This window comes from Salvia miltiorrhiza, chromosome 7 (assembly GCF_028751815.1).
Source record: "Salvia miltiorrhiza cultivar Shanhuang (shh) chromosome 7, IMPLAD_Smil_shh, whole genome shotgun sequence".
Classification (NCBI taxonomy): domain Eukaryota; kingdom Viridiplantae; phylum Streptophyta; class Magnoliopsida; order Lamiales; family Lamiaceae; genus Salvia; species Salvia miltiorrhiza.
The window spans coordinates 12,971,679-12,996,857 of record NC_080393.1 but is presented as its reverse complement, the minus strand read 5'-3'; the positions used below and the strand labels follow the sequence as shown (position 1 = coordinate 12,996,857).

The 25,179-nt window shown below is 35.2% G+C and overlaps 3 protein-coding genes and 1 long non-coding RNA gene across 7 annotated transcripts; 1 reads left to right on the top strand and 3 right to left on the bottom strand.

Moving 5' to 3' along the window:
- Window positions 1–94: 94 nt before the first annotated feature.
- Window positions 95–5,587, top strand: LOC130992732 (amino acid permease 6-like). Its single transcript, XM_057917466.1, has 6 exons — window positions 95–416; window positions 940–1,033; window positions 1,357–1,571; window positions 1,666–1,808; window positions 4,712–4,939; window positions 5,010–5,587. Exons 1-6 carry the CDS (start codon window positions 134–136, stop codon window positions 5,424–5,426), a joined length of 1,380 nt encoding a protein of 459 aa, XP_057773449.1. The 5' UTR covers window positions 95–133; the 3' UTR covers window positions 5,427–5,587.
- Window positions 5,588–9,282: 3,695 nt separating this feature from the next.
- Window positions 9,283–10,169, bottom strand: LOC130992731 (uncharacterized). Its single transcript, XR_009091371.1, has 2 exons — window positions 9,940–10,169; window positions 9,283–9,796 (listed from the first exon to the last, which is right to left on the bottom strand). It is a non-coding gene; the product is annotated as an uncharacterized LOC130992731 (long non-coding RNA).
- A 3,489-nt stretch (window positions 10,170–13,658) lies between these two features.
- On the bottom strand, window positions 13,659–16,850 carry LOC130992730 (receptor protein-tyrosine kinase CEPR1-like). The gene is made up of 2 exons (XM_057917465.1): window positions 14,362–16,850; window positions 13,659–14,289 (listed from the first exon to the last, which is right to left on the bottom strand). Exons 1-2 carry the CDS (start codon window positions 16,841–16,843, stop codon window positions 13,904–13,906), a joined length of 2,868 nt encoding a protein of 955 aa, XP_057773448.1. The 5' UTR covers window positions 16,844–16,850; the 3' UTR covers window positions 13,659–13,903.
- A 3,901-nt stretch (window positions 16,851–20,751) lies between these two features.
- LOC130992729 (E3 ubiquitin-protein ligase RSL1-like) lies at window positions 20,752–23,075 on the bottom strand. Of its 4 annotated transcripts, XM_057917462.1 has the most exons (3): window positions 22,676–23,075; window positions 21,915–22,028; window positions 20,752–21,798 (listed from the first exon to the last, which is right to left on the bottom strand). In XM_057917462.1, the coding sequence occupies exons 2-3, from the start codon at window positions 21,940–21,942 to the stop codon at window positions 20,963–20,965; spliced, it is 864 nt and encodes a 287-aa protein (XP_057773445.1). In that variant the 5' UTR covers window positions 21,943–22,028; window positions 22,676–23,075; the 3' UTR covers window positions 20,752–20,962. The 4 variants fall into 4 exon arrangements, with proteins under 4 accessions (XP_057773445.1, XP_057773444.1, XP_057773447.1 ...); XM_057917461.1 differs by having other exon boundaries at window positions 21,915–23,075; XM_057917464.1 differs by having other exon boundaries at window positions 20,752–21,936; window positions 22,676–23,074.
- Between the last annotated feature and the right edge of the window lie 2,104 nt (window positions 23,076–25,179).

Here is a 25,179-nt window from a genome sequence, read left to right as displayed (position 1 = left end):
AGCCCAGATTTACTGCTTTTAACTTTAAACTTTAAAACCAATTTTTGTCCTCTTGAATATACTTTTTGGGGTCTCATTTTCCATCTATATATACCCTTCCACGCCACACCACACCACACCACAATTCCCCTACATGGAGTATGAGGAAGCAAGCAAGAGTTTGGACGACGACGGGCGTGTCAAACGGACAGGTACATTGCTGACGGCGAGTTCGCACATCATAACGGCGGTGATAGGGTCGGGAGTGCTGTCGCTGGCGTGGGCGATAGCGCAGCTGGGCTGGGTGGCGGGCCCCGCCGTGCTCATGGCCTTCTCCTTCATCACTTACTTCACCTCCACCCTCCTCGCCGACTCCTACCGCTCCATTCACGGCACCAGAAACTATACCTACATGGACGTCGTGCGTTCCCACTTAGGTATATTTCTTTTATTGCGCCATTACTTTTTATAAATAAGGAAAAAACTATTCAATGACCACATGATTTACCGACGACTCTATTTATTGACTCCTAAATTCCTTTTATTGCGGTCTCAAAGGGGACACCAAGCGGTGCGAACCCCAACTCCCCCTCCCCAACTCCCCCAAGTCAAAAAAAAAAAAAAAAATCCTTTTATTGCGCTCTCTCTATATTTCCCTTTTTTAAACCATTTTCTTTTTACACGTGTATTTTGATTTCGACAAGCTCTCACTAGTCACTTCTACCGATGTATAGAATTAGATTTCTGTTTTTATTCTGGTTCCATAATTATTTGGACAATTTTTAAAAGTTGTATTAAAAATGTTTAATTACTTTTGCCGTGATTTGTATGAGAATATTGTTGAAAGATTTTAGAATTAACTTCCCTTTCCCCTAATTAATTATGGCCTGTGGGGTCTAAAATTTAGTGGATGCAGTATTAAATAGTAGTAGGTGTTTAATTGAAGTGTAATTGTTTCAGGTGGTGTTAAAGTTCAACTATGTGGACTGGCTCAATACGGTAATCTTGTTGGGGTCACTGTTGGATACACAATAACGGCTTCTATCAGTATGGTGTAAGTACGAGTTGCGTGAGACCATCTCACCACTTAAACTTATAAAAATTCGAGAATTTAAACACAATCGGATATCAATAAAATTAGATGTTAGCCCCAACATAAATTTAGGGGTAATTGACAGTCGTGTGAAAAAAATACACTCAACAATTTCAGTTTACGTGCAAAATAAGAATTTGGTGAAAGTTCGTGTATTTATCTCATAATAAATTTACATAAACTACAAAATATATATTTGAATGTAGACATTAGAGCATTTCACACAAGTTTTGAAATTGTACAATAAATTTGAGTTGATTAATTATTGTTTTTGTTTGGTGTAGGGCTGTAAGGAAGTCGAACTGTTATCACAAGCATGGGCACGACGCAAAGTGCTCTACATCAACCTACCCTTTCATGATAATATTTGCGGCAATTCAGATAATTCTGAGCCAAATACCCAACTTTCATGAGCTGTCGTGGCTCTCTATCGTCGCCGCCGTTATGTCTTTTGCTTACTCTTCCATAGGCCTCGCTCTCTCTGTAGCCAAAGTGGCAGGTAATTACACTACATATCAAATGTTAATTCGATCTCGTAAAATCATGTTGTAATTATTTTTTGTCTTTTTTTGGGGTTGGAAAAAATAATAAAGGTGGTGGAGACGTGAGGACGACGGTGACGGGGACGACAGTAGGGGTGGATGTAACAGGATCAGAAAAGGTGTGGAGAACCTTTCAAGCCATTGGAGATATAGCCTTTGCTTATGCTTACTCCACTGTGCTCATCGAAATTCAGGCAAGTCCTCACACCATTAATTTATATATAACTTGGAAATATGATACTATTTGAAAAGTTACATGGGTTTTTTGTGTTCTAAAGAAAGATGAAAAGAATAGTAAAGAAAATGGTAAATATTACTCCATAAGAAACCCAACTAGGCATCATGTCAATTTGATAGCTTGCCGACATTTTAGTTGAATTGGTACATAATAATACATATAATGAATCAAAAAAATACAAAACACTGAGACCCCAGATGTACAACTGATTTTGTGAAGTTTGTCATGGCATGTAGTGATAAGATCATGCATCTACCAAATATACAACCATCTATTTTTCTGCACAGCTCACTTGTATACTATGATCATATATCCTTTGATTTTTCTTCCAAACCAAATTAATTACAGGGCATTCAATTCCTTTCTAAAAACATTAATCCTAATTATTATCCTATATATATATATGAACTAATGCTAATTTTTAATTTTGGGGAATCATAAACTGGTTCCAATAGAATTTGAACAGCACGTGACGGTACTGCCACATGGGCATATAAGTTTTGAATGTGGGTATTTTCTTATAAATACAATGTGTATTCCTCTTTTCGATTTAAAAATTGGATATATCTCCATTTGCTTCATCTTTGTTTTAAGGTTGGCATCCTACTTTGCCTTTGTATAGTGGAGGTCACTGTTGAGATTAAAACGGACCACATTAAGTATTTCTGTATTTAATTTGTCATATATGATCTGAAAGCTCTCCATCCTTTAGGAAATCAATCATGCACGTAGATCTAGTTAATGTCATTTGTGGTATCTGTTCTTACACGTATGACATCTAGCTCTACTTACTATCTGTGTTACATCTCAAACACTATTATCACCAAAGCACACACAAAGTGTGTTCATCACAAAATAAGAAAAATATTAACTACTATGAACGAGCATGAACGTTGAATGTGCATGGCTTTACATTTTTTTTTTGGCTTTACAAACGTTTTAACTGATATACTATTATATATAGACTGAGCACAATTATTTGGTTTCTCATTTTTAGGATTTTAGTATGGAAAACTCCATATTAGGTTTGCAGAAACTTAAGAGGCGTAATTAGTATAATCATGGCTCATTTAGTCTTTTAGGGATTACTTTGAGTCATAAGATGAACAGATAAAACTAATTTAAGCTTATCTATCTATTATTTTGATGAATTAATTAATTTTGAACTTGTTTGACTTCTTATCCTTCAAATACTCAAATTCTATATTGTATCAATTTATATATCACTAAAAATAAATGCCCTTTTTGGGATGTTTCAAGATATGGTCAATTTTTTTAATTTGAATTATCTTAAACTTTCTCAGCTCTCGAGAACATAAACAAAAAGCTAAAAAATTAAAATATTAAGGGTTAAGTGTCATTTCCCCCCTATCGATGGCGTCCCTATCGCGTACAGCACCCTAAAGCCAGAGTTGGCGCTGTTTACTACCTCAACATGGCAAAATCACACCAAATACCCCCGTCACTTAACGGAGCTTAACACCATTAGTAAAAATATTTTTTATTAATAATTAAAGTGGGCCCCAAAATGGCACTCCAACGTGATTTTCTCTCTCACTACACTACTACCCATCGGAAACTCACACGCACACTCATATCAGACGGCGCCACCGCCTCTGAAACTCCAGAAACTGCATCGTCGTCTCCTCCCTCTTAAGCGCCCTAGTCCCCAACCCCCAGACACCACTCCGGCAAACGCGCCCTTGCGCCGCCTTTGCGGTCCAATTCAAGCCAGCCCTTCTCCAAATCCCAGCGAGAACAGTTCGTCGCCGAGGAAGGAGAGGCGGCAGACCTTGCGTCCGTGAGTCGGCGGATTTTGGTGTTGTTTGTCGTGTTGTTGTGTGTGTGCCGAGGGAAGGGAGAGACGGCCTTTACAGCTGTGAGTTTTCGGACCGAGTGTGGGTATCTGGAGGCGAGGCAGAGCCGTGGCGGTGGCGTCTGCCCAGATCTAAGAGGACAGGGGCCGAGGGAGGTCAGGCAGCGTGAGGGCGCATTCGCCGGAGTCGAGCGGCGTCAATGTGTTGCATTAAAAAAATCAGCGATGGTGATAGAGTTTTTCTGAAATTGGAGGTTTTGGGGAAGAAATCTTTATGACTTGAAGAAGACCAGTGATGGTTATGGAGGAATTTGGTGAGATTCCGCCGATGGAATTTGGTGGCCTGAAATGGTGATGGAGGAATTTGGTGAGATCGTAAGCTGCTTCGCTGGAACTCAAGGAAGAGGGAGACAACGGTTGTGGGTCGGAGAAGAGGCACGTGACGGCGGGGGCAGCCTCACTGACGAAGGCAGCCACATCGACGGCGGAAAAGAGAAGGCGGCGACAGAAACAGTGGACGAAGGGGAGAGAGAGTTGGGCCCACTTGAATTAAAAATTAAAAAAAATTATTTTTCCTAACGGTGTTAAGCTCCGTTAAGTGGTAGGGGGGTATTTGGTGCGATTTTGCCACGTTGAGATAGTAAACAGTGCTAACCCTGACTTTAGGGTGCCCTACGCGATAGGGACGCATTGATAGGGGGGAAATGGTACTTAACCCAAATATTAAATATGTAGAAATTTTAATTTGTCATATCTTGTTTATTTTAAATTCATTATCTTCACTTAACATGTATCAAATTAAATGTCTCTACATGATCTATTGTTTTAACCTAGATAAAATTACAAGAAAGTGAAAGAAAAAAATTGTACAAATGAATGAGAGAAAATTGAAAATAGTTGTGAAAAAAACAAGTTGCATTATTTAAAATCCCGGAGAAAATCGAAATTTGAAGTAAAGAAACAATGCGATTACTAATTTTGATATAAATAAAAAATTTGGGATGGGATCCGTTGGATTTGAGTAAAAGAAGGGAAATGTGCAGGACACGTTGAAGTCAAAGCCAGCAGAGAATAAAGTAATGAAGAAGGCTTCATTTATAGGAGTAACAGCCACAACTATATTCTACATGCTCTGCGGCTGCGTAGGTTATGCTGCTTTCGGAAACAAAGCTCCTGGAAATTTCCTCACTGGATTTGGATTTTATGAACCATTCTGGCTCATCGATTTTGCCAATGTTTGCATTGCCATTCACCTCATTGGTGCCTACCAGGTAAATTCATTCATTCATTCATCAGTCTTGAAACAATATCCTAATTATATATTATTATACATTACTGCAGGTGTTCGCGCAGCCCATATTCGGGTTCGTGGAGAAGTACAGCAGGGAGAGATGGCCGGACAGCAAATTCATACACGCGGAGCACATGCCCTTCATGGGGGGGCCCCACGGCCTCAACTTGTTCCGCCTGGTGTGGCGGACTGCCTACGTGGTGGTGACGGCGGTGGTGGCCATGATCTTCCCTTTCTTCAACGACTTCTTGGGCCTCATCGGGGCCGCCTCCTTCTACCCCTTGACCGTCTATTTCCCCATCGAGATGCACATCGCGCAGGCCAAGCTCCCCAAATACTCCTTCTCTTGGCTGTGGCTCAAGATACTCAGCTGGACTTGCCTCCTCGTCTCCCTCATCGCCGCCGCCGGATCCATCCAAGGCCTCGCCTCTGATGTCAAGACCTACAAGCCCTTCAAAACTCAATGACTTCTCTCACCGCAACTTCTCTTCTTTCCATTCTATAATCTCATTCCATCCAAAAAGACTACAACTGTAATTACCAATAAATGTTTTTTAAAACTGGGGTAGCGCTGCTACTATATTACAAATTTCTGTTTTTATTTGTATGACAAATGTTTGTTTGAAAATGTTCGTTAGGGGTGTTTTTTATTTTTTTTGTTTGACAATAGTTTTACAAGGAGTTGGTCTTGGGTGAGGTCAACCTCATCGGGTGAGACGGGTCGGATTTGTCTTGACCCGACCCGGCTAAAAAACGCTATATAATAATTCTGACAAACACAATGTAAATCAAAGCTATGGTGCAGTGGCTATTACATGCGCTGGACTCCTTGTTTATCTGCATGGTCGTCGGTTCAAAACCCATTATTGCCAGATTCTTTTTTGATGTTTTTCATTTGTATCTTTTGTTCTATTTTCCTTGCGTTTTTTTTTTGTTTCTTTTTCAGTTTTTCTTTTATTTGTTCTTTTTTTTTTTACTGTTTTTTTTCCCTACTTGTTTTTATAATATTTTTTATTTTATTTATTTCAAAGTAGTAATTGTTATTGTGATAAAAAAATAATTATCAACATAAAGAAATGTAATGTTTTTTAAAAGTGTTACCTTTATTCATATCAATTGTTATCATTTGTATCTTTTGTTCTATTTTCCTTGCGTTTTTTTTTTTTTTTTGTTTCTTTTTCAGTTTTTTCTTTTATTTGTTCTTTTCTTTTACTGTTTTTTTTCCTACTTGTTTTTATAATATTTTTATTTTATTTATTTCAAAGTAATTGTTATTGTGATAAAAAAATAATTATCAACATAAAGAAATGTAATGTTTTTTAAAAGTGTTACCTTTATTCATATCAATTGTTATTTTTTTCGTACGACAATAATTATTTGACCAAATAACTAAAATTACAAGTTTCATGAGTAAAAATAACAATTGTCGTGAAAAAAATAATAATTTTAAAATATTCTATTTCTTTATATGAATAATTACCTTTTATTAAGACAATAGTTACTTTTAATAAGCATAAGATATATATTTGTTAGCACAAATGTATACTTATGTTTATATACGTATTTACCTTCATTCAATACAATGTATTGTATTACTATATTTTTTACACCATAGACCCTGAAAATTAGACCTTAAACTCTAAACCCTGAATAGTTACTTTTTATTATGACAATAATTAATTGAGTAAAAGTACTTTTTTAGGGAAAATAACATTATTTTTATTCATATCAATAATTACTTTTATTTACAAAAATAATTACTTGAGCAAATAACTAAAAATAAAAGTTCTTATTAATAAAAGTAAACATTATTGTCTAGAAATGTAATGTTTCAAAAACATTACCTTCCTTCGTAATAATAATTATTTTTTTATTATAACAATAAATACGTTGTATTACAACAATAACTACAAGTCTGCAACAAATGTAATAATTTTGAAACATTACATTTGTGCATATCAATAATTACCTTTTATTATGATAATATTAACTTGATAAAATAAATAAAGTACAATTTTTCATTAATAAAAGTAACAATTATTATGAACAAATGTAATAATTTACAAACCTTACTTTTCATTATAGTAATAGTTACTTTTCCTCTAGACAATGATTACTTGAATAATTATTTGATTATTTTTTTTCTATATTCTATTTATTTATTACGTTATTCAAAGTAATTGTTATTATAATGAAAAATAATTATTGACATGAAGAAATGTAAACTTTTAAGAATAAAAGTAACAATTATCGTGAACAAATGTAGTCATTTAGAAACGTTACATTTCATTGTAATAATTACTTTTTATTATGACAATAAATACTTGGCCAAATAGTTAAAAATATAAGTATTACCCATCATTCAATATTTTTAAAACCTAAATGCTGAATACTAAATCCTAAACACTGAATACTAAACCCTAAACCTTGAATACTAAACCCTAACCCTTGAATATTAAACCCTAATGGAAATATTCACTTTTATTTATCCTAATATATACATTATTGTGCATAAATAAATACTTATGTGAATATAAGTATTACCTATCATTTAATATTTTGTAAACCTTAAACATTGAATACTAAACCCTAAATAGGGAATACTAAACCCTAAATAGAGAATACTAAACCCTAAACATTGAATACTAAACCCTAACCATTCAATAATAAACCCAAATGACAATATTTACTTTTATTTTATTTAAGATATACATTTCCATGCATAAATGTATACTTATGTGAATATAAGTACTCCCTCCGTCCCGCGCAAAGTGGTGCATTTCTTTTGGGCACATGATTTAAGGAGTTGTAGATTAGTGTTTTAAGTGTGTAGGAGAGAGAAGGTAATAAAGTGATAAAGTAGGAGAGAGAATGTGATAAAGTAGAAGAGAGAAGGTAATAAAGTGATGAAGTAGGAGAGAGAATGTAATAAGGGACTGATTAAGGAAAAATAAGGGGTGTCTAATTTTTGCCAAAAAAGGAAGTGCACTACTTTCGGTGGGACAGCCCAAAAAGGAATACGCACCACTTTCTGTGGGACGGAGGGAGTATTAACCATCATTCAATATTTTTTAAACCTAAACACGAAACACTAAACCCTAAATAGGGAATACTAAACCCTACACACTGAATACTAAACCCTAGCCATTCAATAATAAACCCAAATGGAAATATTTACTCCCTAATGGAAATACTCACTTTTATTTATCCTAAGATATACATTCATACTTAAATTAATGTATACTTATGTGAATATAATTAAGTATTACCCATCATTCAATATTTTTAAAACCTAAACACTGAATACTAAACCCTAAACCTTAAATACTAAACCCTAAATAATGAATGCTAAACCTTTAATAATGAATAAAGAATAAAAGTATTAACGAGTGAAAATAACATTACTTTTCCTTACATCAATAACTACTTTTACTTACAAAAATACTTATTTGAACAAATAACTAAAAGTACAAATTCTTATAAATAAAAGTACCAATTATCGTGAACAAATGTAATAATTTAGAAATATTACAATACATCATCTCAATAGTTACTTTTTCTTACGACAATGATTACTTGAATAAAAGTAAGAATTATCGTAAACAAATGTAATAATTTAGAAACATTATATTTCATTGTAACAGTAATTATTTTTTTGTTACAATAATAATTATTTGGCCAAATAGTTAAGGTTAAAACACTAATCCACAACTCCTTAATTTTCGTGTCGAAACCAAACGTGTCAAGATTCGTGGGACAGATGGAGTATTATTATAATGAAAAATAATTATTGATATGAAGAAATGTAACATTTTTGAAACATACTTTTCATCACATCAATAGTTACTTTTTATTACGACAATGAATACTAGACTAAATTAATATACAAAATTATAAGTTCTAACGAGTAAAAATAACATTACTTTTATACATATCAATAAATATTTTTTCTTACAATAAAAATTATTTGATCAAATAACAAAAAGTATAAATTCTCAAGAATAAAAGTAACAGTTGTAGTGAACAAATGTAATAATTTAGAAACATTATTTTTCATTGTAATAATAATTATTTTTTATTATAACAATAATTACTTGACCAAATTGTTAAAAATAAAAGTTTTATGAGTGATAATAACATTACTTTTTGTCACATTAATAATTACTTTTGTTTACAAAAATAATTACTTAAGCAAATTATTAGAAGTAAATGTTCTCATTAATAAAAATAAACATTAATGTGAAAAAATGTAATATTTTTAAAACCTTATCTTTCATCGTATCAATAGTTACTTTATATTAAGATAATATTTACTCGAATAAATAACTAAATAACTAAAGGCTCTCTAAACGGCTGTTTGTACAACATTCATGTTCATCTTCAAGAATCAAGAACAATCATCAAGAGTGAAATTCAAAGAAACTCAAATCCCAAAGTATTAAGAAAAAAGATGGCTACGCTACTGGCAGCTCCAACTATACAGAAGAGCTTCACTCATCAGCACCATGTTTCCTGCTCCACTTCGTCTTCTTCTTCATCGTTTAGCTGCTCCTATAATTCTCACCCGCTTTCATTTCCTTCACAAAAATCCAGTTTTCTGGGCTCCCACGAAATGCTCCTTGTCAGAAATGGCGGTTAGAGATCGTTTGGGATCAAAATGTCGTGGGGATGGCCCTCTCTCTTCTGTGAAGTTAATTCTCCAAGGCAAAAACTTGGAGGTACCCTTTTATTCCTCCGCCCCTATCCAAACTCCATTTTTGTCTCTGTCTTTCCTCTCCGCGCAACAAAAACAAGGGCGTGCCCTAACTCCTTCACTACAGAATTTCCGCCGCCGCTGCTGAAGAAAAACGAAGAAAAATTATAAACTAAGGAATCACGTAAAACACGCCGGAATTCACGCCGGAGAACCTAGAAGAAGAGAATCGAAAATCAAGCACCGTGAGAAGAGGAAAAAAAGAAGAAAAAATGAAGAAGACGTACCTTGATCGGAAACGAAGAACGGAACCACACCGGTGAACGGAGAAATCGAAGACGAACTTGAAGCGGTGGACTTGGGCGAAGAATTGAAGCGGCGGAGAGAAGAATTGAAAGAGACGAGAGAGAGAATTGAAGCGGCGGAGAGAAATGCGGGCAAAAAAAACTGGGAGGAAATGAAAAATAATTAGAAAAGGCTTTTATATTTTGTTACTATGGGTCGGGCCGGGTGCGAATTCAGGTCGGGTAAACCCGTCTCATGCGGTGAGGTTGACCTCACCCAAGTTTTTGCGTTTTACAAGAGGATGTTTGGCTAAGCTTATTTTAGAGCTTATATGATGTAATGTTTAAAAATTTATATATTGTCAAAGTATTTGATTATTAATTAAACTTATATGTTTAGACAGATATAATTTTGAGTTAAAGAAAAAACGTTCTACTTAAACAGAATAAATTGAAGAAAAATGGAATTTAATATATTAACAAATCTTACTAAGATTTTTTTTGGAATAATAAGATTATTATAGAATAATAAGTAAGATAATTTCTTAGGAACTTATAAGTTATTGGAGCTTATTTTTATGCGTTTACTTTGGTTGTAAAATTTTCATTGGAAAATGATGGAGATGAGAAAATATTATATTTTTCTCTTTTTTTTTTAATCATATGTTTACTAGAGATGAAAAGATGAAAAAATGTTTGAAAATATTAATTTTCACACCTTTATCCTAAGATAATATTATCAAACATTGGAGAAAATGATCATTGAAAAAGAGCTATACTTGAGAAAAAATATTTCACGTTGTCCGGATTTTTTTTTCATCATAATAAATATGTGAAAATGATGAAAAATGGGTGAAACATGTTTTTTCTCTCATTTTTCATCAAAGTAAACACATAACTTTTTACATAACTATAAGCTTTTAAACAATTTATAATCTAGTACATTTTAAAGAGCCAAACACCCTCTTTGTAAGCTTTTAAACAATTTATAATCTAGCACATACGAAAAAATAACCATTTTGCATACTCATTTTTATTAAACACATTTTAAATAATTTTTCTAGCCACCTTTATGGTGAATATTCAAAATTTTCCTCTGGGTCAATTAAAAGATAAATCATGGGTAAATTTTAAAACAATTACTTCCCTATGAATATAAGTGCTCAACTCATTACTCACTACTCAAAAAGTCAAAATCCATAGTTAAAGAAACTTGACAAAAGCTAATGAGGAAATAATTAATTAATTACAAGCTCATAGCTGAATCTTGAAAGCTGTTTTTTTTTTTTTTTCATTTTATTTTCGGTCGGATCGATGATAATCCACATTACAAGCAAGTAAACTTATATACCAACCAACCGATGATTCTAGATCAAAACAAACTAAACCAGATAGGCCCCAACTTACGAAAATGCTACTCCCTCCGCTCCAATTCAATAGGTCACGTTTTCTTATTCGAACATCTCAATTCAATAGGTCATTTTCAAAAATGAAAAATCAACACATAACAAATACTCTCATATAACCCATAATTTACACCAAATGTCATTGTAACTTCACACATAATTATCTTTTCTTCATTTCTCTTTCCTACTTTTTGGACACATATATCCTCAACAAAAGTTACTTTCTATCTCCTATTTTATTAATTATAAACTATCTGTTTCTTAATATTCGTGTCCAAAACTTGTGACTTATTGAATCGGGGCGGAGGGAGTATAATAATACTAAATAACTCAATATAAATTTACAAATAAATCAATTAACGCATGAATAGTCGTAGGGTTGGAATACAGTGAGAATGTTACTTCATCCGTCCCAACGAAAGCTGTGCGTATTCCTTTTTGAGCCGTTCCAACGAAAGTGGTGCATTTCTTTTTTTGGTAATAATTTTACACTACAAACAATGTGGCCCCACACACCTTTACACATTTTGACACTACAATCTTACTTTCCTTAAATCCCGTGCCAAAAAGAAGTGCACCGCTTTCGTTGGGACGGAGGGAACATTTTTTGTGAAAAATAAAAATAACGGACAAAATCAATATAAATTTATAAATAAATCAATGTAACACACGAATAGACGTATAGACGTATAACATTTAATGTGGTGAAATTTTCATCCCCTCCAAGATTCGAACCCATGTGAGAATGACTATTTATATGTTACATATTCGTAAATTTTATTGACTTTTTCGTTATTCTCATTTCACACTATCAATTCGAATAAATATAAATTATAATATATGAAATTTCATGTTTATTCTCATCTCTCATCGCATTTAGTTATTGGGGTATTGGCCTGTAAATACTCGAATTTTTTCTATTTTTTGGTTTTGCGCCCCAACTTTAAAATGTGTCTATAAATGCCTGAACTTTGTATTCTTTCTGATTTTGCACCCGATGAATTTTTACCCTTAAATCATTGCCGACATGACAACCGGATTGACATCTCAAATCATACAATTACATGTTCTAGATCTCACATTGACAATAAAATCATCTGCTTCATTATGCACTTCAAACTTTTCTCTCAATTCGGCTGTCATGTCGGCAATGATTTGAGGGTAAAAGTTCATCGGGTGCAAAATAAAAAAGAATACAAAGTTCAAGTATTTAATTATAAGCTAATTTTAAAATTAGGATGTAAAGAAAATAGAAAAACTTTGAGTATTTATAGGCCATGCAATACCCCTTAATTATTTATTCTCACTAGTAACACATGTCTTCAGATTTCCGATAATTATCTGATATTTTCTTGTATTCTTGCATCTCTTATTTATAAACACTCAGTTGATCAAGTAGTTATAAATATACTCAGAGAACCTGCGACATCATACACAAAGTGATCTTTGGTTTGGTGGATGAGATAGCTAGATATAAAATTCATAATATTGGAGGATGACGAGTGATAAATAATCATCTAAGGATGCATTATCTTTGGTTGTAAATTTATCATGGGAGAAGAAGGAAGGAATAATATTATCCCTCCAAAAATAATGTGATAATATTATCCCTCTTATATAGTGCAAATGAGGAATGAGTAAGGGTCAAGTAGGAAATGAGGAAAAAGAAAAAAATAATTTAAAAAGGGTAAAATTTTATTTATCACTTTTTTCTCATGATAAATTTACAATTAAAAAGAATACGTCCTAATTATACAAATCAAGTTATCCATCGCGATCAAGTTAAATTAATTTATCACTCATGCATGTCTTATCAGTCAAATCAAACACTTCTAAATTGTACAAGTGGAGAATAGAAAACCCTAGGTTCTAGCCACAGACAAACGAATCAACAAATTCCCACCACCCCTTCTTTTCTTTTTCTATTAAATTGACCCCCACCGAAACCGAATCAGAAGACGTCAATAATTGGGAATGAGATTTTGTGTCCCACTTTCAATTTTATGTGTTTTCTTATTTTTTTTTTCTTCACTCTCAACCTTATATACTTTAGTTTAATTTTGTGATTATTAACTAGGATTTATTCCATCAATCTAGGGTATATAATTATTTTTTATCATTTAATTTCACTTTTATTAGCTAATAATAGGTTGATAAATTCAAAATCACGGTATATACTTTTTAAAAAATTTAATTTTTTGAAATAAAAATTAAATATAATTTATAGTATTATAATAAAAAAATTATAAAAAATATTTTTAAAATAATAGATATAAGCATGGGACACAGTGGGACACTAAATCTCATCTCCAATAATTGAAGTATAAATATAGAGAGGATAATTATTTCCTTTTTTGGGTCAATACAAGAATATGCATGGATGTCACAGACCTTGCCAGAAATAAAGCAACAAATATACGTGGCCTAAATTCTCATGAATATGCAAACAAGATAGGGGAAAATGGGTGCATATGTGGGGGTGACTGTAAAGAGAGAATAGTGACATATATATTTTTTGTAGTGATCCAAAACAAAAATAACAAATTAAAGAAAAGGCAAATTTAAAATATGAGGTCTTTAGGTTTAGTAGGGTCTGGCAATATTCCTTGAACATCTTTGGAAAACTTGCAGCAGTTGAATTTGCAAGGGTCTGCCTCAATGAGGTGCTGCGCGACTTCGTTCATGGTGGGGCGCAGCGCCGGAGCTCCGCACGTGCAACGCAGGGCGATGGTGAGGACTTTGAGCATGTCATCCTCGTACAACCCCGACACTCGCTTATCCACCACATCTCTACCCCCCTCCGCCTTCCCACTCGCCCAAGACACAATGTTTTTGCCCTCACCAAACACCGCCTCCACCGGCTTTTTCCCCGTCACCAGCTCAAGTAGCACCACTCCGAAGCTGTACACATCACACTTGGTAGTCGCCCTTGAAGAATACGCGTATTCTATTGCACCATGCATCCAAATTATATATAGTATTTGAGGGATATATAATTAATTAAGATACGTATACGTACCTGGTGCTAAGTAACCATAAGTTCCTGCAATAACAGTCGTGGTAGAATCCTTAGAGCCTCTTGCTTGAAGGATCTTTGCAATTCCGAAATCAGCAAGTTTGGCTTCATAATTGACATCCAAGAGTATATTAGTGGACTTGATGTCTCTATGAATGATGGGAGGCATGAGATGGTGGTGTAGGTAGGCCAATCCCTGGGCGACCCCGACCGCGATCTGGTGTCGAATAGGCCAATCCAACACCACTTTCCCTCTGTGTATGGCATCCCACAGATTCCCATTGGGCATGTATTCATACACCAGCAAGCTGCAGTCGAGGCTCGACAAGTAGCTATACAGCTTCATGATGTTCTTGTGCCTTATGCTTCCCAGAGTCTCCACTTCTGTTACAAGCTCCTTCTCCATAACCACCTGCTCCTCCGAAGCTTTCCGGCTCCACAGCTTCTTCGCCGCCACAACTTCTCCACTGCTCAGCTCGATCTTGTACACCGTGCCTGAGCCCCCGTATCCCACGATGTTCTTCTCCACCATGGCGTCCGTGATCTCTCGTTGATCGAAGCTCAAACGGTGGAAGCTTTTCATGTCGTATGAGAAGCATGATGATGACAATGTGTGATCCTCAGTTTCCACAACCTTTCTCTCTTTCCCATACCATCTCTTTAAAACTAGGACCATCCCAAGAAGCGCGATTGCTAACATAAACAAAATAGCTGTTAACCAAACACATTTTGTGTTTTTCTTGCTATGGATTAATCTTTGGGAGCATATGGAGAAATTCTGGGGTGATGATGAATGGATTTCTGCAGGTAGACAGAGGTTTGGATTGCCAACAAAGCTCTCCAACATACCTCCCTTTGTGAATGGGATTGGTATCACACCGGAGAGATGGTTGTTGGAAAAGTTCAAGGAAGCAGGCAATAATTTGCTCATGCTTTCTGGGATTTCACCAGTGAGGCAATTCTGTGAGAGATCAAGAGCGTTGAGAGACTTCAAGGAAGATAGGGATTCCGGTATGGAAGAATTGAGCTTGTTGCCGTGTAGCATCAAAATGTTGAGGCGTCTCAAGCTCCCAATCTGAGAAGGAATGGCGTCGGAGAGAAGATTGTTGCTGAGATCGATCTTGACAAGGCTTGTTGCGAGAGAGATCTCTGCGGGGATGGAACCTGAAATCCTATTCCCTTGCAAGAAGAGCTGCGACAAATTTTTAGCATTTCCAATACTTGGTGATATGGAACCCACGAAATTATTATATCCCAAATCAATGATCCATGCAAGAGGCAGTGAGAATACCCCTTGTGGTATCTCGCCTCCTAGATTGTTATTACTAACTCGAAATCTTACAATGGACTTGCATTCTGCATAACTCTTGGGGATTTCTCCCGTGAATTTGTTCTGCAGCACCAGGAGGTAGTTCAATTTTCCCCCACTGCACAGCCCCTCCGGCAGCCTCCCGGAGAGCTCATTCTCCGCCAAGTCCAACGCAACCATGGCCGATGATCTCCCGAGATCTCTCGGGACTTCTCCGCTGAGGAGATTCTCGTACAGAGACAGCGTGTTTAAGCTCGTCGAATTCGCAATATCAGATGGGATTTCTCCTACAAGACTGTTGTTGTAGAGCTGGAACACTCTTAGTTTTGGAAGGCGACAAACGGAAGCCGGAATCCTGCCGCTCAGCTTGTTAACGGACATGTCTAAATCGACGAGCTGCGTGAGATTCCCAATCTCCACCGGAATCTCCCCTTCCAGCTCGTTGTAGTAGAGCTCGAGGTGCTGCAGATTCTGGAGCAGGCCGACTTCTTTTGGAAGGCGGCCGGCTAGATAGTTCCCGCTCAACTCGAGATCAATGAGGGGAGTGATGTTCCAAACTGAGGTCGGGATCTTCCCACGCAGCATGCACGTGGACAGAATCAAGGACTTGAGCTTTATCAGCTTAGCTATGGTCTCCGGCAGCTCCCACAAGTTGAAGAGAGGGTTCTCGTTGAAGTTGAGCACCTCAAGATTGGTGAGGTTGGTGAGTGAGAGAGGGAAATCGCCTGAGAAGAGGTTGTAGGAGAGATCAAGCACCCTCAACGAGCTCAACGGCGTGAAGTCGGGCAGATGTCCTGTGAGATACAGCGAGCTGGCGTTGAGCTCTTCCAAGAAGGAGCAGTTGGCGATGAGAGGGAGCTCGCCATGGAAGTTGTTATGGCCGAGGCGGAGAAGGCGGAGCTTTGGAAGATAAGAGCATACTTGGGGGGGAAATGTCCCGGACAGTGACCAGCCGGAGATGTCGATTCCGACTATGTTTTGCTCGTCGTCGCAGGTGACGCCGGCGTAGTAGCAGTAGGTCTTCCCATTGGTGTAATCCCAGTTGGAGAGAGAGTTCCCCGAGGCGTAGTTGTTGATGAGATGGAAGAAATAGGTTTGGTTATTGGGGTTTGTTTGGAAAGAGGTGTAGGTTGAGAGGATGAGGAGGAGAAGGAGGAGGTGGTGTTTGGGAGCCATGGAGAGAAGATCTGAAATTGTTTGAGAGGATGGGAAGAGATTTATAGGTGGGGAGTGGTGCATGCATGATGGGGGGAAAAAGTAGGAGGTTCCTTGGTGATAAGTTGAGCAAAGTGAGATAGTGAAATGGATATGTATAACTTTATATTTTTGTAAAGTTTATACCTCATCATGGAATAAGATCATCATCACGGAGGCTTTTTATATCATTTCATACATCGGTATTTCTTGGCAATACTTAGTTGGTTAATGATATTCTATCCCTTCCTTGAACAAGCGAGTTAGACTTTTAAATTTAATTAGTTCCTATGCAGTTGTGAATTCATTTCATGTCAATATATATATATATATATATATATATATAGGGTTGGGTTCCGGTGGATCCCTATGCTTATAATAGATCCGTAGATCCAAATCTAGACCACACATTTATGACATGTGGCGCATCAAGATGGTGACACGTGGCAAGGCATTTCAAGGCAAAATCTGGAGAGGGGTAAAATTGGAATGTAATTTTCGAAATTCAAAAAAAAAAAAATTATATTTTCTCAAAATAGGTATATTTTAGACGCATAAAGTTTCATACGAGAATGCATGAACTTTCATATAAAAATGCATAAAGTTTCATATAAATATGCATAAGATTTCACCCCACCCCAACCCCACCCCCCACACCCCAGAACCCCACCCCCACCCACCCCCTACCCCCCACCCCCCCACCCACCCCCCCCCAAAAAAAAAAAAAATTTATTTTTTTAAAAACTGATTTTCTGACCACTGACCCACCCCTACCCCCACCCCCACCCCCCACCCCCCCCCCCAAAAAAAATTTTTTTTTTTAATTTTTTTATTTTCTCAAAAACTGATTTTCTGACCACTGACCCCCCCACCCACCCACCCCCCACCCCCCAAAAAAAAATTTTTCTTTTTTTTGAAAATCAGTTTTTAAAAAAATAAAAAAATAAAAAAAAATTTTGGGGGGGGTGGGGTGGGGGTGGGGGTGGGTCGGTGGGGGGTGGGGGTGGGCCAGCAATTAGAAAATCAGTTTTTGAAAAAAAAAAAAAATTTTTGGGGGGGTGGGTCGGGGGGGGTGGGGGTGGGCCAGCAATTAGAAAATCAGTTTTTGAAAAAAAAAAAAAAAATTTTTGGGGGGGGGGGTGGGGGTGGGGGGGTGGGTGGGGTGGGGAGGCAGGGGGCAGGGGCTGGGGTGGGGTGGCGAAACTACCAGATTTATTAAAATGAAATGCATTTTTTGTATAGTTTAATGCATTTTATGTGAAAACTTTATGCATTTTTGTTTGATTTTATATGCATGTGAAACATGCCTATTTTTGGGGGGTGGTAATGGGGAGGGTTGGGGGGTGGTGTGGGCTGGATTGGGGGGTGGTATGGGGTGGGGTGGTGAAAATACCAAAACTGGAAAAATTAAATGCATTTTTCTGTTCAAAGTTATGCATTTCATGTGAAAACTTTATGCATCTTTGTGTGAAACTATATGCATCTAAAATATATCTATTTTGAGAAAATCTAAAAAAATATATATTTTTTTTAATTATTAAATCCGAAAATTACATTCCAATTTTACCCCTCCAGATTTTGCCTTGGAATCCTTGCCACGTGTCACCATCTTGATGCGCCACATGTCATAAATGTGTGGTCAAGATTTGGATCTAGGGATCTATTATAAGCATTGGGATCTATATGATCCCATTCCTATATATATATATATATATATATATAGGGAGAGGTTCAAATAAGAACCACTAATAAAATAAGAACAGAGAACCATTTTAAGCCATTCGATCATCAAGATCTACGGTGGATGCATCATCTTGGTGGATGGATGCAGGTGCTGGGTTCGAATCCTGAAGGGAGCAAAAAAATTATTTTTTTCGGATGCATTAATTTGTATAGCAGATGCAGTAATTTTATTGGTTCTTATGTTCTCACGATAATTGTGGTTCTCACTATAACCGCACCCTATATATATATATGATTGTGTGTGGTCGGATGAGATCCTTTGTTTCATACTTATTAACTTTTTAATGTTTTATTATTAATTTTACTATTTGGTAATTAAGACTAGCCAGTAAGGTGCACATTTTTGTATATGCATATTGGTCAAATTTAATCCATGAAGAATCCCTTAAGTATAAAGAATAAAGAATAGATCTAGACCTCCTAGATTTAGAGCCACATCAGATGGTTACTAAAATTTAGGATCTAAATTCAAAAACAAACTAAATATATTTAGAATTTGGTTTGATAATTACGGAAGGGTAATTAGGTAACCTCATTAAAATGAAAACAGCATCCCCTAATTTCACTCCACATTTCGCAGCTTACCATTCTCTGCAAAAAAGCACAATAGCTAAGGATTCTCTTTCATGTTTCCTTTGAATTATATAATATATTGAATATAATATACTTTATTTGGTGAAATATTTTTATTATTCATATTATGTGAGTAAAAATTGTATTCTGTTCACTGAAAATTTTGTTACGTTTATTGAAAAGTTGTGATTATTTCTTACGTATTATATTCCTAAATAATATTGTTATTCAGAACTGTGAAAATATTTAACATAAAATATTTCGAACAAGTGTTAAAAAATTATGAACATCTAAATAAAAACTAAAAAGGGTATATATATTGAAAAGTTGTGATTATTTCTTACGTATTATGTTTTTATTTTAGCCTACCCCTATATATATATCATTCATATATAAATTACTAAAAACTAAAAAGGGTATAATAGACCAATTAAATTTTGTAAATACGAATTTTTTGATAATAGGTATAGATTCGTTGTAAAAGTAAATAGGAATATTCTTATGTATATAATGATTCTAATTTATATATATCATTAATTAATAATCTTAAAAATATAATAAAAATGAGGAAAAAGGTAAGATAAATTAAAAATGAAATAAGGAGTGGAAAATGATAAGTGCGATAGAGTATCCATTTGGTGTCTTATTAGTTATTTCTAGCAGTACACTCGGTGACACATGCACAACATGGATATTTTGGTATATCAATGTTGCAATTATAAAAAAACATAAAAATGTTTTCGTATATCAATATCGTTTCTTTTCCAGCTTACATTTATTATCTAGAAACTATATATGTTGTCGTGCACTGCGTTTGAGTAAAGACCTTTTATCTCATGAGATATAAAGCATTGAAAAAAAAAAAGTAAGTTGTCGTGCAGTATCCAAATAGTCAGTCAATATGCTATCGTGGATCGATCGCCACTTGACATATGCATGTTCAAATATTAATATAACAATATCATCAAATTATTTCTCACAGCCACAGGAGATCTCATCAAACCAGAACCATACAATCAACATGTTTGAGCACCTGGAAATACAGAAAATGATGAATATTTTGTGGAAGTGCAATGAATTCTTTTTTAGACAATTATTAAAATAAAGAGCGTGTATATGCCCATACCATTTATGAGCATTTCTTGTAAATATTACTTCACGTTAGTATTTTTCTTTTTATATTTTTAAAGCATCATAAATAAGTAATTTATACTCCATATTTGATGACTTCAGTCACAATCTATGAGGTATAAGAAAAAAAAAATTAATTTTATAAATTATAATGCTGAAGAGGACATAAATGGTGTGGCATATCAGTCTTACCTTCGCCAAAAAGATTAGCCCACTACACAAAATTATTATGTACTCAGAGCTTCTAACTATTTTGTTTTAGGGTAGAGTAGCAAAGATTCTCATTGTTAAAGCGTCACTCCCTTAAAACGAAAAAAAGAAAAAACATCGAGAGAGAGAGAGAGAGAGAGTTGAAGCGCTTATACAATCTTTCTCAAAACTAATTGTTTTTTTCTATTTGTAAAAAAAGCAAATTAATCAAGCATTTGATGAAAAACTGTGGATTAGAGGTCAGAAAGAAGAAGCTGGATTAGAGGTCAATGTGTAGGAGAAACTGTACGTACAAGAAATTAAACAGCTCAAGCTAGGAGGAGATTCCTAATTCTTGCAAACATATGTCTAAACATCTAAACATAATAACTCTTGCCTTGAAGCATCTACACTAATAAAGACCAATAAACATATATACAGAGCAGAAGCCACGGCTCCGTGCATCTACGATTTCCGGCGGCAGCTGCCGTGAGAATCCGACCATTTGGCTCCACATCTATAGCAGAACTCGTATTTGCACCTACAAGTAATGTGCACGCAGCCTTCTGTTTTCTCCACATACATCTTGCACTTGGGGCACTTCTGCCAGCTCTTCTTCTTCGCGAGTTCCTTCACTATCTTGTCCACTTTCCCTCCCTTCTTCGCATATAGCTTCTGGAACTCCTTGCACGTGAAATCCACGTGCCAAGGGACGCGACACTGTGCACAGAACCACCTGCTGCACACCAGGCATCTTAGCTTCTCAAAGGCATCCCCATGATCATTCACGAGCAGAGCTGAGCAGTCACGGAAAGGGCAGTACAGTTTCTGAGATTCAGGGATGAGTGACATGCAGAGGGACTCGTCCCACTGAACAAGGGCTTCATCGGAAATCATTAGCCTACAAGCATCAAAGTCAAGTACAGCGTTGCAGCCTGGTGCAGGGCAGGCTATGTCTCTCACTTTATCTTGGATCTTTGCTACAACATGGCTGGTTGTGCATTCGTAACAGAAGGAGTGGTGACACGTCTCATTCGCGAACATCAGCCAGCTCTCTTTGTTTTCCAAACATATTCCACAGAAGCTTTGGTATGAATCCTCAGCAATCTCAGGCTTCGTCACTCCTTTGTAGACGTTAGGTTCTTGCACAGATGAAGATGGAATATTTTCCAACTCTGAAGTGAAAAACGAGGCTATCAGTGTTTCTTGGAACTGAAGTTCCTCAGCGTAATCAGCATCATCAATTGTCAGTGCATCTTCGTAAGCAACATCTAGGCCTCTCGTGATTCCTCCAGAGTATGCTGAGATAGGAAACATATAGGGATCACCTCATTGTGTGAAAAAGAAACACTAATGCTTGAGCAAGTGGTAAAATACGAGTCTACTAACTCGCAAGCTAAGGTAAAACGAGAACCACCTGTAATGTATAGCAGGGGACCCTGCATAGAGATAAAAGAAATGACTCTTTAGTTTACATGCTTAAACCTTCATAAGCTGCCTCCTCTATCTCGTCATGGCACTCCGGGCAAACCTACTATGTAGTGTTACTCAACTAGCAAACGGGCTAGCCACAGATGGAAAAACTGATTGTTGTATGTGTAGAATACAAACGCATAAACACAGAAGACATCTATTGAAAGCATCCCGTGCTCAAACAAAGAAACACAAAACAAGAATCATTTGTAGTTTTAAACAAGCCTGATTAATGATAAAACTCCCACATAAAAGGGAATTTCCCTTGCGATATAGGGTTCTCACACCTAATCATAGTGTTAGATATTAACTGGTGAGCTACATAGAACTAATCATGAGTTGCAAGTTTATTACAACTAATTGATAACATATCATCTCAATCACACTGAAAACTCCATCTACATAAAAACCATAAATCGAATCAAGAACAAATCAATTCATCGCCACAGCTTCAATAGGTAATAAACACACACATACAAAATGAAAAATGAAGCAATATCAGAAAATGCAGTGAATTCCCCAAAACTGTGAAAATGCAAAAAATTGGACCATGAGCTAAAGATAATTAACGATTTATATAATCACCACAAACATATCTAAATTTCTAGAACGTAATTAACTAACGGTCCAATTTCTTCTCAAAAATCATTTGCATGTGATTTCCTTCCATCAATATGAAATCAAAACATCGGCAAAAACTTTTACCGTTATCCACGATAGGGCCCACGCGTCTCTCCGGAGAGGGGGCGTTGACGAGGGGCGCCGAATCGGCGGCGCGAATGAAGGGTTTATTGATTTTTCTGAAGTAGAGAAATATCCATGCAGGCAGAGTGATTGCGAGAAAAGTGCCGGCGGAGTACATTACGAAGGAGACGATTGAAGAGCCGGAGTCCGACCGGAGAAAGGTGGAGAGGTGGTGGTATGTGGAAACAAAGGCTTCGAAAGTGGCCGGGATTCGGCCGGAAAATTTAAGGGCCGATGGCCACTTGAGTGTCACCGAAATCATAATCAGCGTTGGATGAGATGCAATTCCAGTGCAGCATTATTGGTGATAAATATAGTTTTGTATTCATTTTATTTAATAATCATTCGCACTAATATTCTACAGTCAACATACGTTGCGCGTATCACATATCTATCTATTTATAAATATATAATACTACTAATATATTATGTGCAAGCTACAGCAACGATTCTCTATTCCGTACAATTCGATTCTTAATTTTCTTAATTTTATTTTTTATCCTCTTAATTACAAATATTATTTTCAATAATCTATCTATAATAAATATATAATAGCAATATATGTTTAAGCTACAACAATGATTCTCTATCCTATGTGGCAATCTCGTACGATTCTATTATTAATTTCCTAAATTTCATTTTTTGTCCTCTTAATTACAAATACTATTTTCAATAATTAATTTCATTCATACTATATTAATGATTTCTCTCTTCATTTATAAAAAAAATGATTTCTCTCTTCACTTTATGGAAACATATTTATTAAAGTTATATTTTTGTATTATATAAATGATTCAATTTATTATTACTAGATTATATATATACATACATATATATATATATGTGTGTGTGTACATAGAAAGGGATAGTTAGTGTTTAATTAAATGTGGTCACATTAAAAATGGCCATATTCTTTTCGCCACGGAGATTAAGAAATGGATAATTAGTGTTTAATTAAATGTGGTCCATCAAAATTAATGAATTAATTAAGAATTCCTTCAGCCTAATTTATCTTCTTCAACCTAACTTCACTGGCGATGGCAACGACGCCGGCGGTCGCCACTCGCCCCTCACCTTCACAGGCGAACCAACGGCAAGCGAGCTTTGGCGCCCATCAAAACCAGGCTCTGATTTTCAGCCAAAAAACAAAAAAAGGCTTTGATTTTCAACCAAAAACCAAATCAGGCTTCGCATCGTTACATCACCTTCCTCCACCTTCCTCGCCCAAACTAAGCTTCGATTTTCAGCCAAAAACCAAAAAATGAAAGAGACAACCCAATCAATACTCCTTCACTTACCCCCAAATCGCGGACCCAAGCTTCAATTTTTTTTATTGGAATGAATAATTTACCGATTTCAATTTTCAAGTAGTATTGTTTGTATAGAAATTTGATGGCCAAAGAAATAGTTTTATTTTTTAGAATTTTAATTTGATATATTATTAATTTAATACTTATTTTTAATAAAAAGATAAAAGAATGCAATTAAAAAAGAAAAAACATAGTATAAAATTTGGACAAATGAAGTAAACGAAAAATATGTAATATCTAATCCCTAATCATTTTATATATTGAATTTTATCAAATGAAAACTGTTATAAAAATGGTATTTCTATTCTCCGCTTAACAAGGAAACCAATCATAATCATGCTATAGTTACTTCAAATATAATTTGGCTAATTAATTAATTGCCCAAATAAATAATTATATTTTTTATTGTCAAATTAAATTTTGCCAATTTTAATTTTTAAGTAGGTATTGTTTATACAGAAATTTGATGACCAAATAAATAGTTTTTTTTTTTATAATACTTCTTTTTAATAAGGTAAAATAATGCAATTCTGAGATAAAAAAAATTACTTGACTTCTTTTTAAAAGAGATAAAAGAATATAATTTGAGATTTAAAAAAAAAACATAAAAATGAGACAAATGAAGTACTACATATTATCTCCACTTCCTAATTATTTTTTTTATATGAAATTTCATAAAAATGAAAACTTATATAAAAATATATATTTATATTCTATCATGTAACAAGAAAATCAGGCATAATCATGCTAGAATTACTTTAAATATTCAATAATTTTTCTTTCATTGTGCTAATTACAATTTATTAATAATTCAACTCAATTCAAATGTCGCACTCTGGCAGCAAAAAAATAATACACTTTTACTTTTAAGTATATTTTTTCCTTGATTGTAGATTATTATTCATTACTTTGCTATGTTTATCCGCAACCTTATTCCTTAACTATAGGGGGGAAAATCAAGAAAAAAATATATGAGATATTAAATTTAGGGTTAATACCGGGAAAATCCATGAATTTTTTTCATTTTTTGGTTTATATCACGACCCTAAAATTTGACTTTCAAATATATTAATTTATAATTGGTTTTAAATTTTTCCACAAATTACAAATTCGCTTAAATCAAATCTGATTTGGCAGACGGAACGTCAACGTGGC